General features: G+C 46.0%; 1 protein-coding gene across 1 annotated transcript; it reads right to left on the reverse strand.

Annotated features, from left to right (window-relative positions):
- Positions 1 to 13,647: 13,647 nt before the first annotated feature.
- DFFB (DNA fragmentation factor subunit beta) lies at positions 13,648 to 16,541 on the reverse strand. The gene is made up of 7 exons (XM_039367651.1): positions 16,383 to 16,541; positions 16,144 to 16,273; positions 15,568 to 15,756; positions 15,282 to 15,361; positions 14,858 to 15,028; positions 14,388 to 14,488; positions 13,648 to 14,237 (listed from the first exon to the last, which is right to left on the reverse strand). The coding sequence occupies exons 1-7, from the start codon at positions 16,485 to 16,487 to the stop codon at positions 13,916 to 13,918; spliced, it is 1,098 nt and encodes a 365-aa protein (XP_039223585.1). The 5' UTR covers positions 16,488 to 16,541; the 3' UTR covers positions 13,648 to 13,915.
- Positions 16,542 to 16,553: the final 12 nt, after the last annotated feature.

Genomic DNA, 16,553 nt, shown 5'->3' on the forward strand with positions numbered 1-16,553 from the left:
TATCATGAATCCCTCTGGTAATACAACATACCCAAGAGTAAGAGAGATTTGTCAAGGAGATCCATTCTTGGAGAGAGATAGCCTTATTCTCCTCGTCACAAGCAGAAGGCCAGGTTTAAGTCAGAAAAATGGCACCTGTTCTTTTTTCTTTCCCCTGTTCTGTTGAAGAGGCAGGCTGATAGCAATTTCCTAACTGTATAAATGTTGCAAAGAACTAAATAAATCTCCCCTTCTGCCCCACAGCTCGGGCAGAACAGGAGGCAGTCTGATAAAGCTGGCAGGCAGCGGATAAGCACAAACCGGGCCTGATTTATTTCTGTTTCAGCCGTTGCTTCGCTCCCTTTTTCCTTTGATCGCAATCTGTGTTTCTCTATTTCTCTGCTGGCCGATTAATGATTTTGTGGCTCTGATCTAAAGCTCCTGAGAGTTGGTGCGGCTTTTATTTTCGCTGCCTGGGCTGTAGTTTATGAAAATAAATTCTCACTGGGGTTTACACGGGCATCCCAGATTTTAACCCAGATTTAACCACCGGGCTAAAGAAGTTTTGTTCAGTTTCACCCAAATTCCAGATTATGGGTGGGAGTTCCAGCAAGGAACTCACCATCTTTAGTTAGATGGGTATGACCGACGCTCAATTACAGAAAGTTCTCGGCTTACGACCACAATACAGCTCCAAATTTGACTTTTGCCCCATTTTACAACCTTTCTTGTCACAGTTGTTAACCGAATCACTGCAGATGTTCAGTTAGCAACACAGTTGTTAAGTGAATCTGGTTCCCTTTTGACTTTGCCGGGCAGAAGATTACAAAAGGGGATCGCGTGATTCCCCTGGGGACGCTGCGACTGTCATAAATACATGGCAGTTGCCAAGCAGTTAAATTTTGATGATGTCACCAAGGGGAATGCTGCAACGGTCGTAAGTGTGAAAAAACAGTCCTAAGTCACTTTTTTCAGGGCCGCTGTAACTTCGCACAGTCACTAAATGAACTGTGTGGTAAGTTGAGGACTAGGCGTATTAAACAAAAATCTGGGACCAAGTGAGTTTGTTGGAAATCCGGACATTGATTAAATGTATTGTTATCTTATTGTTAAAGCTTATTTTTTTAAAAAACAACAACAATACGCAATCAAGTGTTATCTCTGGTGTGGTAATAGGAGGGGGAATAATCTGCCTTTCCTCCTCCCCCCCTACTCGAAGTTTTGCAAAAAACCAGCCCAGAATAAGCAGCTGGCGTCCCAGGGACCTTGCAATTAAATCGTTGTTGCTGCTTACCTTTTGCAAACGACAACAGAGGTGTACCGAATTCTCTTGACAGCAGCGGGGGGGGGGGGATTGAGAACACCTTCCCTCTCCAGTTTTTTTTTATTTTTTTTTTTCTCTTTTTTCCTTTTACCACCCTGCCAGGGACTTCAAATATTTACTTTTGCAGCAAGTTCGCCAGATCCCAGAGCATCCATTAAGGAACCCGATGCCTGGCTGAGCCCCATCGCCCACCCTTCCCTGTGCAGTCAGCAAGGAGGCCTCTTGGTGTAATATTGTGAAAGCTCTCTAAAAAATTAATTAAGCAACATCCTGCTTACATTGCAGCCGAGCACTTCAGGCCCTATCCAAAGTCATCAGCGTTCTCCAACCACGGGTTGCTGGACCAAATCTTTCTTGGCCCTGCGGCTTCTCAGCCCTAGCGGTCAATCATTAGAATCCCAGAACCGGAAGGGACCTTGGAGGTCATCCAGTCCAACTCCTTATTGGATGGATGGATGGATGGATGGATGGATGGATGGATGGATGGATAGATAGATAGATAGACAGAGATAGATAGATAGACAGACAGACAGACAGACAGACAGATATAATAATAATAGTAGTAAAGTTGGAAGGGACCTTGGAGGTCATCTAGTCCAACCCCCTGCTCAGGCAGGAAACCCTACACCATTTCGGACAAATGGCTGTCCAGTCTCTTCTTTAAAACTTCCAGTGTTGGAGCATTTACTGCTTCTGGAGGCAGGCTGTTCCACTGATTAATTGTGCTCACTGTCAGGAAGTTTCTCCTTAGTTCTAGGTTGCTTCTCTCCTTGATTAGTTTCCACCCATTAGATAGATAGATAGACAGACATAGAAAGATAGATAGATAGATAGATAGATAGATAGATAGATAGATAGATAGATAGATAGATAGATATAGATCCACAATTCATTCATATATAAAATATATTTTATCCATAGTAAATAAGTAAACAGTCTATTGAATAAGTCCTCAGACCGTTTCAAGTATTCTACAGGCAGCCTCCATAAATTTTAAAACAAGACATTGTTATTAAATTCCAAACCAAATAAATTACAGGCATTAAAATTTAATCTAAAATCTAAACTACGGAATAATATATATGCACACAAACCCAGGCACGCCAAATGTTATTGTTAACCACTCTGGGGGCCGCAGAATGACCGCACATTCAAATTTTAAATGGTGGGTGAAAAACCCACTTATAAACATGAACCTTGCAGGCTTCCCTGGGGGGTTGGAGAGTTTTAGAAACGAGGAAGGCATAAAAGCGATTTTATGCCTTTTTTCTCGGCTTCCCGCTGCACTTTTATTCTTAAAAATAAAGGTATTGTACCTGCATGCTGCCGCTGTTTCAGAGCAACACCATTAATGCTTTTTCTAAAACAAAATCTCACGGTTACCATTTTAGCTCTACTTTCCTGCATTTTATTATGGTGCTTTCTCACTAAATTCAGGAAACTTCAAAACTCTGCAGATTCTCCCTGTGGGGTCCCAATAAAAGGAAGGAAAAGTCCCATTAAAAAGAATTGATCTGGCATGCTACAGGTAGTCCTCAAGTTACGACCTTCATTTAGTGACCGGAGTGCTTGGGTATGGTTAGGAGGGCACTGACTTTTCCAGGCTGCCCTATCTATGTTTCCTGGTATAATACATGGGAAAATCCCATTGGAGGAAAATTCCACTTAGGGTTAGGGTTAGGTCACCGTGAACTCCTAGAGCAAAAGGGACATTGCCAACAAACTCGGAGTGCTTGGGTATGGTTAGGAGGGCACTGACTTTTCTAGGCTGCCCTATCTATGTTTCCTGGTAAAATACATGGGAAAATCCCATTGGAGGAAAATCCCACTTAGGGTTAGGGTTAGGTCACCGTGAACTCCTAGAGCAAAATGGACATTGCCAACAAACTCGGAGTACTTGGGTATGGTTAGGAGGGCACTGACTTTTCCAGGCTGCCTTATCTATGTTGCCTGGTAAAATACATGGGAAAATCCCATTGGAGGAAAATTCCACTTAGGGTTAGGGTTAGGTCACCGTGAACTCCTAGAGAAAAATGGACATTGCCAACAAACTCGGAGTGCTTGGGTATGGTTAGGAGGGCACTGACTTTTCTAGGCTGCGCTATCTATATTTCCTGGTAAAATACATGGGAAAATCCCATTGGAGGAAAATCCCACTTAGGGTTAGGGTTAGGTCACCGTGAACTCCTAGAGCAAAATGGACATCGCCAACAAACTCGGAGTGCTTGGGTATGGTTAGGAGGGCACTGACTTTTCCAGGCTGCCTTATCTATGTTGCCTGGTAAAATACATGGGAAAATCCCATTGGAGGAAAATTCCACTTAGGGTTAGGGTTAGGTCACCATGAACTCCTAGAGCAAAATGGACATCGCCAACAAATTCGGAGTGCTTGGGTATGGTTAGGAGGGCACTGACTTTTCTAGGCTGCGCTATCTATGTTTCCTGGTAAAATACATGGGAAAATCCCATTGGAGGAAAATCCCACTTAGGGTTAGAGTTGAGGTCACCATGAACTCATAGAGCAAAATGGACATTGCCAACAAACTCGGAGTGCTTGGGTATGGTTAGGAGGGCACTGACTTTTCTAGGCTGCCCTATCTATGTTTCCTGGTAAAATACATGGGAAAATCCCATTGGAGGAAAATTCCACTTAGGGTTAGGGTTAGGTCACCATGAACTCATAGAGCAAAATGGACATTGCCAACAAACTCGGAGTGCTTGGGTATGGTTAGGAGGGCACTGAACTTTTCTAGGCTGCCCTATCTATGTTTCCTGGTAAAATACATGGGAAAATCCCATTGGAGGAAAATTCCACTTAGGGTTAGGGTTAGGTCACCGTGAACTCCTAGAGCAAAATGGACATCGCCAACAAACTCGGAGTGCTTGGGTATGGTTAGGAGGGCACTGACTTTTCTAGGCTGCCCTATCTATGTTCCTGGTAAAATACATGGGAAAATCCCATTGGAGGAAAATTCCACTTAGGGTTAGGGTTAGGTCTCCACCGTGAACTCTAGAGCAAAATGGACATTGCCAACAAACTCGGAGTGCTTGGTATGGTTAGGAGGGCACTGACTTTTCTAGGCTGCCCTATCTATGTTTCCTGTAAAATACATGGGAAAATCCCATTGGAGGAAAATTCCACTTAGGGTTAGGGTTAGGTCACCATGAACTCTAGAGCAAAATGGACATTGCCAACAAACTCCGAGTCGTTGGGTATGGTTAGGAGGGCACTGACTTTTCTAGCCTGCCCTATCTATGTTTCCTGGTAAAATACATGGGAAAATCCCATTGGAGGAAAATTCCACTTAGGGTTAGGGTTAGGTCACCATGAACTCTAGAGCAAAATGGACACTGCAACAAATTCAGAGTGCTTGGGTATGGTTAGGAGGGCACTGACTTTTCTAGGCTGCCCTATCTATGTTTCCTGATAAAATACATGGGAAAATCCCATTGGAGGAAAATTCCACTTAGGGTTAGGGTTAGGTCACCATGAACTCATAGAGCAAAATGGACATCGCCAACAACTCGGAGTGCTTGGTATGGTTAGGAGGGCACTGACTTTTCTAGGCTGCCCTATCTATGTTTCCTGGTAAAATACATGGGAAAATCCCATTGGAGGAAAATCCACTTAGGGTTAGGGTTAGGTCACCATGAACTCAGAGAGCAAAATGGACATTGCCAACAAACTCGGAGTGCTTGGGTATGGTTAGGAGGGCACTGACTTTTCTAGGCTGCCCTATCTATGTTTCCTGGTAAAATACATGGGAAAATCCCATTGGAGGAAAATCCCACTTAGGGTTAGGGTTAGGTCACCATGAACTCAGAGAGGAAAATGGACATTGCCAACAAACTCGGAGTGCTTGGGTATGGTTAGGAAAGGCACTGACTTTTCTAGGCTGCCTTATCTATGTTTCCTGGTAAAATACATGGGAAAATCAATGGGATTCCAATGGGGAGGAAAATTCCAGTTAGTATGTTCACTTTTTAAAAAGGTTTAGAGCATTTTTCTTGTAGCAGCACCTGCTCTTCCTCCTCCTCCTCCTCCTCCTCCTCCTCCTGCTCCTGCTCCACTCTGGGAGATGTGGAGGCCGATTCCCGAAAATATCACCTCTGCATTGTGTCATCACAATGGGGGTCAAAGCACTCTTCCGTTCACATTGTGGGTGTGTGCAGAGCTTTGCAGGTCTCCTGGTGCACGTGTGGCAGTTGCCGTCTCCTGGGCCGGTTGCCCTTTGTGCTTGGCGCTCCGAAGGAGGGCACTTCATCCCGGGATTTAATTATTTATTATGCATAATGGGGCTGAATGGAAACAATCACTTACGTGGGCATGAACTGTCACGCGTGCCAGCCAGTGGCTTTTGAGGCCTTTTGTCACGGCGCTCGGCTTCATCTCCTCCGATATCTGGGTCTACGTCATGCCAGGGATGGGGGAGGCCCATCTTCACCCGTAGCAGAGTGCAGGACACACAATAATGGGCCGAATTAGATCAACACAGATCCGATGGGATGTCAGGGGAGGGAAAGCAATTTGGCAGTGAACCCAGCGACCTGCAGAGCTGCTGAGTGTCTCTGTGCAGGAAAAGAGAGCTTTAATTCAGTCTCAGGGGTTGAGCCAAGGGGGGAGAGCTCTCCACATCGATGCGGTTGGGGCAAACGGTGAGAAGTTGTGTCTCATTGCAACAGAGGTTGGTGGGATTCTTGTATTGTGGTGCAGTGTGTACAAAAAGCCCTCCAAGGGGGCTTTGTAGCTCAGAGTTGGACTGTGGGATCCTTGGTGCTCTCTGAACTGGTTGGTTTTCTTGTAGACGTTTCATGACCCAACTAGGGAACATCATCAGTGTTAGAAGGGTGGTGTGTGTGCAGAGAGGAGGAGGAGGAGGAGGAGGAGGAGGAACGACTGTGGGGTCCTGGGTGCTCTCTGAACTGGTTGGTTTTCTTGCAGTCGTTTCATGACCCAACTAGGGAACATCATCAGTGCTAGGAGGGGCGTGTATGGAGAGGAGGAGGAGGAGGAGGAGGAGGAATGACTGTGGGGTCCTGGGTGCTCTCTGAGCTTGGTGTTTTTTTGGCCCAACTAGCTAACATCATCAGTGCTAGAAGGGAGGGGGGTTTGCACTGATGACGTTACCTAGTTTGGTCATAAAATGTCTACAGGAAAACAACAGAGCTCAGAGAAGGAAGGAAGGAAGGAAGGAAGGAAGGAAGGAAGGAAGGAAGGAAGGAAGGAAGGAAGGGGATAATATTTTGATATATTCCAGCTCCTTGGGAATATCAACCAAACTCCGCTGGCCTTGAAGAGCAGCTAAGCCAGATGTTCCCTGCTTCGTCCGTAAAAGGGAGGCCAAAACAACCCCCTGCATTGGGAAGTCAGACGAATGCCAGAAATAGGCCGTGGCAAGGCCCTCCTGCCTCGTTGCTAAGAAAACGACATGAATGTGTTTGGAGTCAGCAAGCGTTATGCTCAAAGGAGCTGACTCAAATGCGGTTTGACTTTTCTGCTGCAGCAGCCAAATCCCCCGAAAACAGGGGCTCCTGCCTGCTAAAGAGACACCCAGAGGCAATGTCAGTCAAGAGAGCTGAGCCTGCGCAGTTTGGAGGGGCTTCGTTTGATCCGGAGGCTCCGTTCCCACCTGACCCTAAGCTTGCTTCGTCTGAACATGGGGTGGCTTGTTGGGGGTTGAAGGTATTGGGTGTTAACCCCGCTACCTTTGCCAGCTTCTGATCCTCTCCGATGGCTGAAGCCAGGATGGAGTAGCGAAAGCAGACCCTGCGGCCGTCGTAACTATGAGTCAGTTGCCAAGCATCTGGATTTTGACCTCGTGACCGCAGGGATGCTGCGACGGTCATAATTGTACAAAACGGTCCTAAATCACTTTCCTCAGTGCTGTTACAACTTTGAACAGTCACTAAACGAACTGCTGTAAATCAAGGACGACCCAGAGCTTAAAACAAGGCGTGCATTAAGACACTCAGCCTTCCCACCTTGAGCTCACAAAAGGCGTTCTTGCAATGTGAAAAAGAAAGAGAGAGGGACGATGGAAAGATCAAAAGCCAAACGGACTCTGAAATATCCCTCTGACCTTTTCCAGGCTCCCCAGCTGTGAGGTTTTTTATTTGTGGCTTTCGCTGCCCCTCACGGAGGAGGGAGAAACAGCCAGGAGGAAGTAGAGAAGCCGTTTTTCTTCCAAAGGTCCATTTTTTGTGGAACAAAAGTAGATGTTCAGGTAGTGACCGTTCGAAGATACAACGGGACTGAAAAAAGGGACTCAGGACCGTTTGTCACACTTAAGACCCTCGCAGCCTCCCTGTAGTCACGAGAACAAAGTGCAAGTCCTCGACTTTGTTTACTGACCACAATCCCACCAGGAATTAGAGATCGTCCTCCCTTTACCACAGTTCGTAAAGTTACAAGAGCACTGGAAAAAGGGACAGGGGACTGTTTTTCCACGCTTAGGACCATTGCAGCATTCCCCGTGGTCAAGATTCGAACCCTCGGCGGCTGATTCATCAAATCAGTTTATTAAAGCCATATGGCCAGAAATGTTCAATGGTTATTTATTTGTTTATTTGTTTGTTTGTGACGGCTGCAGTGTCCCAGGGCCACATGATCCACTTCTGGAGCAAAACCAAGTCGATGGGTAAAGCAGATCTGCTGAGCAACTTAGCAACAGCAGGGATCTGCTTAACGAAGGTGTCGAGATAGGTTGTAAAATGGGGCAAAACTCAGTTAACAACTGTCTGGCTTAGGTTGTAAGTCGAGGGCAGCCTGCATTGGAGAAGAAAAACCAAAGATGGGCAGGCAGGGATCGGATTTGCAGGCCACTGGCCGCCTTGTGGAGCTGTCCAAGGTCCTGAATAAGCCAGAGGTATTTCTAAATGTAGAGGGAGTCCTTGATTTACAACTGCAACTGAACCCCCATTTTTTGCTGCTAAAGGAGAGAAATTTGCTAAGTGAGTTTTGCTTCCCCCATTGACCCAAAAGATCACAAAAGGGGATCACGTCACCTCGGGACACTGTGACAGTCATAAATATGAGTCAGTTGCCAAGCTGACAGAATTCTGATCCCAAGCTGCCATGGTCCTAAGTGTGAAAAATGGTTATCCATCACTTTTTTCAGGGCTGTCATAACTTTGGTCATTAAATGAACTGTTGTAAATGGAGCACTATCTGTAATTCCTGGTGGGATTTTCCTCCCCTTTTGGTCCATAATAAAATATAGGGTGCATGGTTTACTAGAGGTAAAATATTAACTTCTCAATCCGAGCACAAATAAACAGTCAATTGGGGACTGATCAAGGCAGAGAAGAAACATTCGGAGCAGCCGCTGAAGTGTGTGGTAATGAAGATTTATCGGGGATCATGGAATTGATGAGTTTATTTAGGATCTGGCAAATTGTTCCAGGGAGAGAGAGAGGAAGCGAGCAGAGCTGGGAAGGGAGTTGACATAATAGGAAGTGACAACTTTCCAACAAGAGCAGATTTCTGGGGAAAGAAATGGCCCAGTTGCCCTTAAAACCCAACAATCAATGTTCACACAGAATCCTGGAGGGTGTAGTTCCTTACAAAATCAAAAATCTGGAGAGAAATTGATCTGGGGCATCCCCAGAGGAGCAAATCTTGCCCTGATCAAATTCTCCCTTGCGAATCTAGCATAAGGAGATCCCAGGTCTACTGTTGCAGAAAACTACTCAGTTGTGTCCATAAACTGCCCAGGATTTAAAATCCAAGTCAATCAGATCAGAAGCCAACCCAAAAATTTCTATACAAAGTTCACCACGGAGACAAAGCCTCAAAAGAAAATCAGAATTAAATGGAGAATTAAAAGCCCTGGACCGGTTTTTAAGGACAGGAAAAACAAGTACCCAGAGTAGCATTTTTTTGACCTGAAGCCTCGAATGGAAAGCGTTTTAGCTGAAACAGTTTGTCCAACCGATTCTTGGTTGAAATCCATTAGTGACCTCTTGCTGAAAGGATTACTGGCAAGGATTCCCTTATTCATCCTGTTTGCACCAGCGACTATTTTGGGAAGGCATTTTTTAAAATACATTTTTAAATAGGTTCTCGGTGGCTATTTCTGGACATTTTGGGCCAGAGATGCACTGCAAAAAAGAACAACAAAAAAACCCCAGACTTTTAGAGAAGGCGTTCTTAAAGTCCCCCATCTGGAGACCTCCTTCGAAGTAAGAAGGTCATTGCAATATTTAAGGTCCCTTAGGCACACCGGCTCTCAAAAATGAGTCTCTTCTCTTTGCAAGGCAGCTGAATCAAAATCCTGCAGCATCCTCACCGCAGGAGAAGGCGGAGAAGGAGATGGACTACGGAGTCCTTGGTGCTCTCTGAATTTGGCTTTTTCCTGGGAGGCGTTTTATTACCAAATTAGGGAATGTCATCAGTGTTGGAAGGGAATGGGGTTTGCAGGGAGGAGGAGGAGGAGGAGGAGGATTTGCCACTTATAAATTAAGTATAATTTATAAAAGTATAAGTATAAATTAAATATAATTTATAAAAAAAATGGACCCATCTCCTTTTAGACACCTTGAGGAGAAAAATGGCTGGCTATCTCCCGGTCTGAAAGGCAAGCAATCTCTAAAACCTCCCCGCCTTGCATCTGTGGAAAAATAAGCCATCAAACTTTTAAGCAAGCCTTTTCTTCATTTTTTTCCCCAAAAAATAATTTCAGGAAAGGAAAACACAGCTGTTTATTAGATTTCAACCATCTCCACCGACACCGGAGATCGATCACATCCATTTTAACTGGAAGAGAGGCCTGCCATTGGTGTTCCCCACTGCCTCGGACACGGAGGGGAAAACCCACTCCTTTGTGCAGGTGACATTTTGTTTTAAATTAACGGGGGGCCCCAGGGGCCCTGCACCCTTCCTTCCCAAGTCATCACCTGCCTTAATCCAACATTTGCCGTGAAAATACCTGCGTGTCAGAAGGAAAACCTGGAATCCAAGCTGCAAATGTGAGGTTTTATGCTTGCAAATAGAGAAAGGTTTGAATGCAGCTCAATGGCTCTGCAGAAAAACAAGAGGCACAAAACACACACATACACACAGCGAGGTCTGCGTGACAAATGAGCCTGGCAATCCCATTGCAGCAGCACGAGGCGTTATATATTATGAGAAGTAAGATGAAGGAAGCCATTATTTGAAATAGCCAAGAGGACGGGATGGTATATAACCTGGGGGGGGGGGAGAGAAAATAAAAACAGAATAAAATTTATAACTTCAGCCATCTGGACTGGCCAAATGTGATTTTTATACTGGAGCCTTTCTCCAAATTGGCTTCAGCAGGTTATTTTGCAGGAAAATTAGGGCAAATGGTGGGTATAACTTGCCATGCTCTCTCCTCCCTCCATACCCACCAAACGGGGAAAAATTAAGTCTTTGAAATTTCCCAAAGTGATTAAAAGCTTGCAAAACTCTCTAATCTCAGGTTATTACAAGAAGTTCTCGACTTACGACAGTTCCTTTAGCGATGGTTCAAAGTTACAGCAGCATTCACATGACCCCGGGACACTGCGACCGTCATAAATAGGAGTCGGTTGCCAAGTATCTGCATTCTGATGACATAACCATGGGGATGCTGGGACTGTTGTAAGGCTTTAAAAAGGTCCTAAGTAGTTTAACAAAGTCCCTTAACAAATGCCTCACTTAGAGAAAGGAATTTTGGGTCCCAGTTTGGTTGTGAGTCAAGGACAATCTGTAAACCCTGATTCTACCCTCCTTTCATTCCAGCTCAGGAAAATCTGTGCAGGGCGTTGTGTTCCGCTTGATGCTTGTAGAAATTTAATAAACTCCAGCATCAAATATTCATCGTTTTTACACAGGGTTAAGTCATTTTCCCTCGCCAAAACCAGCCCAGCCTCTTCATTTTTCATGAGGCCGCTGTAAAACAGGCGCCTCGCCCACTGCCAGACCAGGCGCTGTTTGCACAAACATGTGCATCCCATTCCCCAAAGAAATTGCCAGTAAATAATGCAAGGGGTTTGCTCTTTTCTGCAAGCGGGGCACCCCCTAAATTGGCACTCTGCAAAAGGAGGGGACACTTGCCAAGGTATGAAGGAGAGCCTTAAAAATTAGCATCTCCTTTCACAGCAGGGTCCAAAAATTTGGGTTTTATCGCACCGGAGTCCTTCTGGAGACCTCGCCTCCCGTGTCTCTTTTTAATTGTCCAATGGCCGAAGAGGGAATGACCCTTTTAATGGCTCCTAAGAGAGGCTTCTCCTGCAGGGAAGGGGTGGCCGAAAGGCTATATTGGTCTGAAAGAGGGCTCCCCCACAGTGAGCGTCATGACATCTCCCCAATATAGAAGAGGGGAGGCTGGAATTAGGTTAGGGAAATTGAGCAGCTTTGGCTATTTTGAGAGAGGAAGGGAGAACAGGGAGGAAGAGAAAAAGGGGAGGGAGGGAAGGAAGGAAGGAAGGAAGGAAGGAAGGAAGGAAGGAAGGAAGGAAGGAAGGAAGGAAGGAAGGAAGGAAGACTTTCAGGGAAGTGGGGCAACCGTCTGGGGGAGAAATACAATAGAACTACAGTTGAAGGTGTATGTGTGTGTGTGTGTATCTGTATGTCTGTGTCTGTGTGTGCTGAGTCATTTTAAGCCTGTCCAGTTGGGTTTTATTCTGCTTTCCCTGGAGCAGCTTCTCTCCCCCCCCCCCAGACTGGGGCTGAGTTTATTTGAGGCAACCCATAAAACCAGCATCATCTCCAAATCGGAGGCTGCCCGTGCAGAAACACACACAAACTCTGCTTTCCTTCGGCTGACGTCATGCCAAATCACAGCAGCTCCACTCTCTTTCTTCAGTTTTAGTGGAGGAGCAACTTCTCTCCACGCCCAGCAGCCTTTTCAGAAGGCCAAATAGTCCCAGAGTCCAGGGCTGAATCTTGGCCCTCCTGGACCTTTGCCAGCTTTGACTCCTTCCCTAAAAAACAGTTTCTTTTCAGACGGGAGAGCAATTCTGCATCTTCCAAGCGATTAGATGGGAAGGAAGGAAGGAAGGGAGGAAGGGAGGAAGGAAGGAAGACTTCCGTGTGTCTGTTCTGACATTCTTCGCTCCTCATTGTGGTTTTCTTTAGCCAAGATGTAATGCTGGCTTGTTTAGATGAGCAGAGACCAAAGAGGGATGAAGGCTATGTTAAACTAGGAAAAAGGACTTGGAAAGGGGGAGGAAAAAAAAAAAAAAAGCCAGCCCTTTCATTTCTGGGCGATGGTTGCCATCTGCTGGTAAAAGATACTTGACCATCTTCCTGCTTCCCATCATGGTTCTTGGCAATCCCTAATTTCAAATTCGAAGTTTTCTGCTTTCAGCGACTTCTCTGAGAGGCCCGGAAGACCCTGGACCTCCATTTATCCAGAACGGGATAAGGTCTCCTGCTTGAGCAGGGGTTGGACTAGAAGGCCTCCAAGGTCCTTTCCATCCCCGTCATTCTACTTTCCATGTTCTGATTTATTTTCTTGGTGAAATAAGAGCCTCGTTTTCAACTCTTGATTGAACCAAGGCCAGGCCGATGTTTGATGATCAGCCAAGTTTGCATTTCTTCATTCCCTTCGGGATTTTTATTATTATTATTTTGTCCCTTCCAGCTTTTTAAAAGCATCTCTCAATTATAAAAGTTTCACAAGGAAGAGAATGACTTCATTCCTTGGGTTAAAAAAAAAAAAAGGATTTCCTCCCCCCCTTTACTTGTAAAAGAGGCTGGAGCAATTTCTACGAGGAGTTTTGGAAAGCAAAACAAATCCTTGCAAATAACATTTTTATTGATTTTTGCTCTTTCAACACAAAAGCCTCTGCCAAGGCAACCACAGGCTGTTTTGCAAAAAGGTGGTGTTGGGGCTTAGAAGTCTACAACAACCCTGCAGGGTGGAACACTTCCCCAAACAGCAAATTGGTAGACCGGTTAGAGAAGTATAAGCAGCAGTCCTCAATTTAGGACCATCCATTTAGCAAAAATTCAAAGTTGGTGCTGAAAAAAAAAAATGAAAGAGCCATCTGAACCCGTAAATTCAATGCAGGCGTATCTACTCGCTACCTACATCTACGTTCCATCCTGGAGGAAAAGTGGGCCTACCCTCTTTAAAGATGGCCATTCCTACCTCAACCCTGACTTAATGTTTAAAATTCTTAGGAAACACAGCACTGCATATGATCCTTAGGCAATTAAGAGATTAAACTGGAATCAAAAAGCTGAAAAAAGCTTCACAATGAAGGAGCTGCTAGGCTTGGAAGAGACTGTCATATATAACCGTGCCCAAAAGAAAGATGGCGGCAGTGGTCAAGGGGGCTACCAGATTGCGGCCTTTAATGAATAGAAGAAGGTAAGAAAAAGAAAGACAAGCAACAATATTCATCATTTTTTTTATTTAATTTTTTAAAAAATCTATTTTTTTTATTTTCAGTCTTTTAAAAAAATGGAGTAAAAACGATCATTTAAATAAAAAAAAAGTGGCTCCCTGGCCAGGCAAAATTTCTAGACAGATAATTCCCTGCAATTTTGTTCACAGTGACGGTCATAAAGCAGGTCATCTCGTTGAGTCCACCTGACTTTACAACCTCTTTTACAGCAGTCATTAAGCAAACGGCACAGCCGTTAAGCAGATCCCTTGTTGGCTACGGGGTGCTTTTTTTCATTGTCCTATTTCTGGAAAGTTTGGCATCGGTTTTTCGTTTCGTTTTCGATATTTGAACCCGGGGGCTTGGGGTGTGGTTGCAAAGAAGCCTGTCCTTCCAGCCGGTCTTTCGTTTACGGTAGATTTTTGTTCGGTCGCAGCCGAGGTTGTGGACCGTTTTCTTGTGGCACACAATGTGCACCAGTTTCAAATTATCTGTGGTGAACAAGAGCCGGTAAAAATATTCCCAGTCAATTTCCTTCCCGTCGCAGCCTTTCACGGCCTCCGCTAAGGTGGGAAGGATCACCCGTTTCTTTTCAATTCTGAAACAGAAAAGAAGATTAAGTCATTTCACTCCCTTGATGTTAATCCAGGGGTATTTATAACATCTTGAGGACTAGTGCCAAATCGGTGCTGTGTGAGGGGGTCTGTGGCCACAAAAAGAAGGGGGGGAATTGTGTTCCAGGGCTTACATGTGGTCGAGGTTCCAGGTGCTGAACAGGATTCGGCTTTCTTTGTTCCCGTAAGGGTTGATGGAGTGTCTCCGGGAGCAGTCTTCAGCGTCAAAGGGGCCCTGCAGCCAAGGGGCACACAAAGATGAATATAGGCACTCCTCAACTTACAACAGTTTGTTAGTGACCGTGTCAACGGCACTGAAAAAAGGGACTTAAGACCATTTGAATGAATTGTTGTAAGCCGAAAACTGTCTGTAGGTTTTATTTTGGCACCATCACTATAGGTGGGGTAGCTTGCCTCTCTGTAAAGCCAGCCACGTGCCGGTGGGCACCAGCCTGAAAGACCCTCCCTCTCCCACACTTCCTGCGATGCCTGACTCAAGGTTCAACTTTGGGAAGGGTGAACCAGTCAATGCCACTCGGAAAGGGAAGTAGAAACGCTCAATGCCTTTGCTTCGTCCACTGGCTTCAATTTCCTTGCAACTTACCTGGCAAGAGAACCAGCCTTCCGGTGTGCAGAGACGGCACTTGGTCTCTTCCTTCCGGTCAAAATAAAAGCCATTATATTTTTCCAACTTCAGCTTCTCCAGCATGACTTCAGCGATCCCGCTGAATTTCATTTGGAGGGCGGGAGGGACAGTGGAAATGTAAGCCCCAACCTTTGGCGGGAGAAACACAAGCTTTAAAGATGTTTAAGATGTTGAGCGTCCTTGCCAGTCCGCTCACAAAAGCAAACTTCACAGCGATTTTTGCAAACCGAGCTGATTAAATGCTAATTCAAACCCTGGGTGCGAATGGTGAAAGCATAAAGCATAGTTTGTTAATATGGTAGGTATTGTGAAGGCAGACTTTGCCTCCAAGAATCTAAGGTCAAAAGAAAGACCGGATAGGGAGTTTTGCAAGCCATGTTACCTCTTTCATGTATCCACGGATTCTGCTCTCACAACTATGGCGCATGTAACTGGACTTGGTTTTAAACCGAGATTCAACCCCTAGGAATGGTGGGAAACGGATTCCATCAGTCCCCTGCTTTCCCCAAAAAGGCTCTTGGAGCCTCAGTAGTAGGAAACATTGCAAAGCTGAATGGGATTGTCAAGTTTCTAGTCCTTAAGGTTGTGTTTCCCAAAACTCTTTTGACATCCTGAGCATTTTTTCACCCATACACCAGGCAGTCAGAAAACGTCAGCTCAGAACTGACCTTCAAACCACGTCTCGTCTTCCTTCCTACTTTCTGCAGAAATGTTTTCATTGAGGTTCTGAATCAGGTCAGCCAGTAACCTGCACCTCTTAGGAGCCTCCTCACCCGACAGAAGCCCCTGAGCTGCGCGGACGACGCCGGAGGAACAGCTGGAAAAAGTGCTCAGGAAGCGCTCGATCTCACCGACGTCTGCAAGGAGGAAAGGAACGGCGAAAAAGCAACCATTATTCCTTCTGGCAGATGGTAATGACAATCTGTGTGTGTGTCTGTATTTATATGCATCTGTGTGTGTATAGATATATATTGTACATATATTGTACATAATATATATTACACACACACACGTTTACGTATATGTAAAAGAATCTTTGAGGTTTGCACATTTCCTCGTACGTCAAGTTGCTAGTCCTCAGGGTGGCATTCGTGGAGACAGTCAAGGCACTAGTCCTCATCGAGGGAAGGTTTTTTTTCTAAATTTCTAGCAGCGCTAGAAACCAACCCTACTTGGGACTGGGTGGAAGAGGGGACAGGGGCCTTGTTGTGGGTTGTGTGTGTGTTTCTGTGTCCCCCACTCACATCCGCTCCACTCCTCCCCAGGGCGCAGCAGGATCAGCTCGGCGTCCTCGGGCAGGGCGCGGAAAGCCTCCTCGCTGACTTCGACGCCATCCTCGTAGCGGCCGAGCCGGCAGCCCGCCACCGAGGGCGGCTGTGGGGAAGCGGAAAAGCCCGTCAAGGGAAGCGGTGCTCAGGCAGAGATCCGGCGTCGCCCACCCCTTCTTCCTCCTCCTCCCGGCCCGCCTCGCCCGCCCGCCCACCTCCAGCCGGCAGGCCTTGAGCAGCAGCTCCGGGAGGCTCCTGGCCGCCAGCCCGTATTTGCGCCCTCCGGGCCCCGTCCGCACTTTGAAAGCCTTGGCCGCCATCGCGCCGGAAACAGCGCCCGGCGCCTCCTGCGCTCCGATTGGCCGGGCGGCTCCGTCACCGGACGT

This window comes from Crotalus tigris, unplaced genomic scaffold, assembly GCF_016545835.1.
Source record: "Crotalus tigris isolate CLP2741 ecotype Arizona unplaced genomic scaffold, ASM1654583v1 scf7180000020588.15403103151:6194809, whole genome shotgun sequence".
Lineage (NCBI taxonomy): Eukaryota > Metazoa > Chordata > Lepidosauria > Squamata > Viperidae > Crotalus > Crotalus tigris.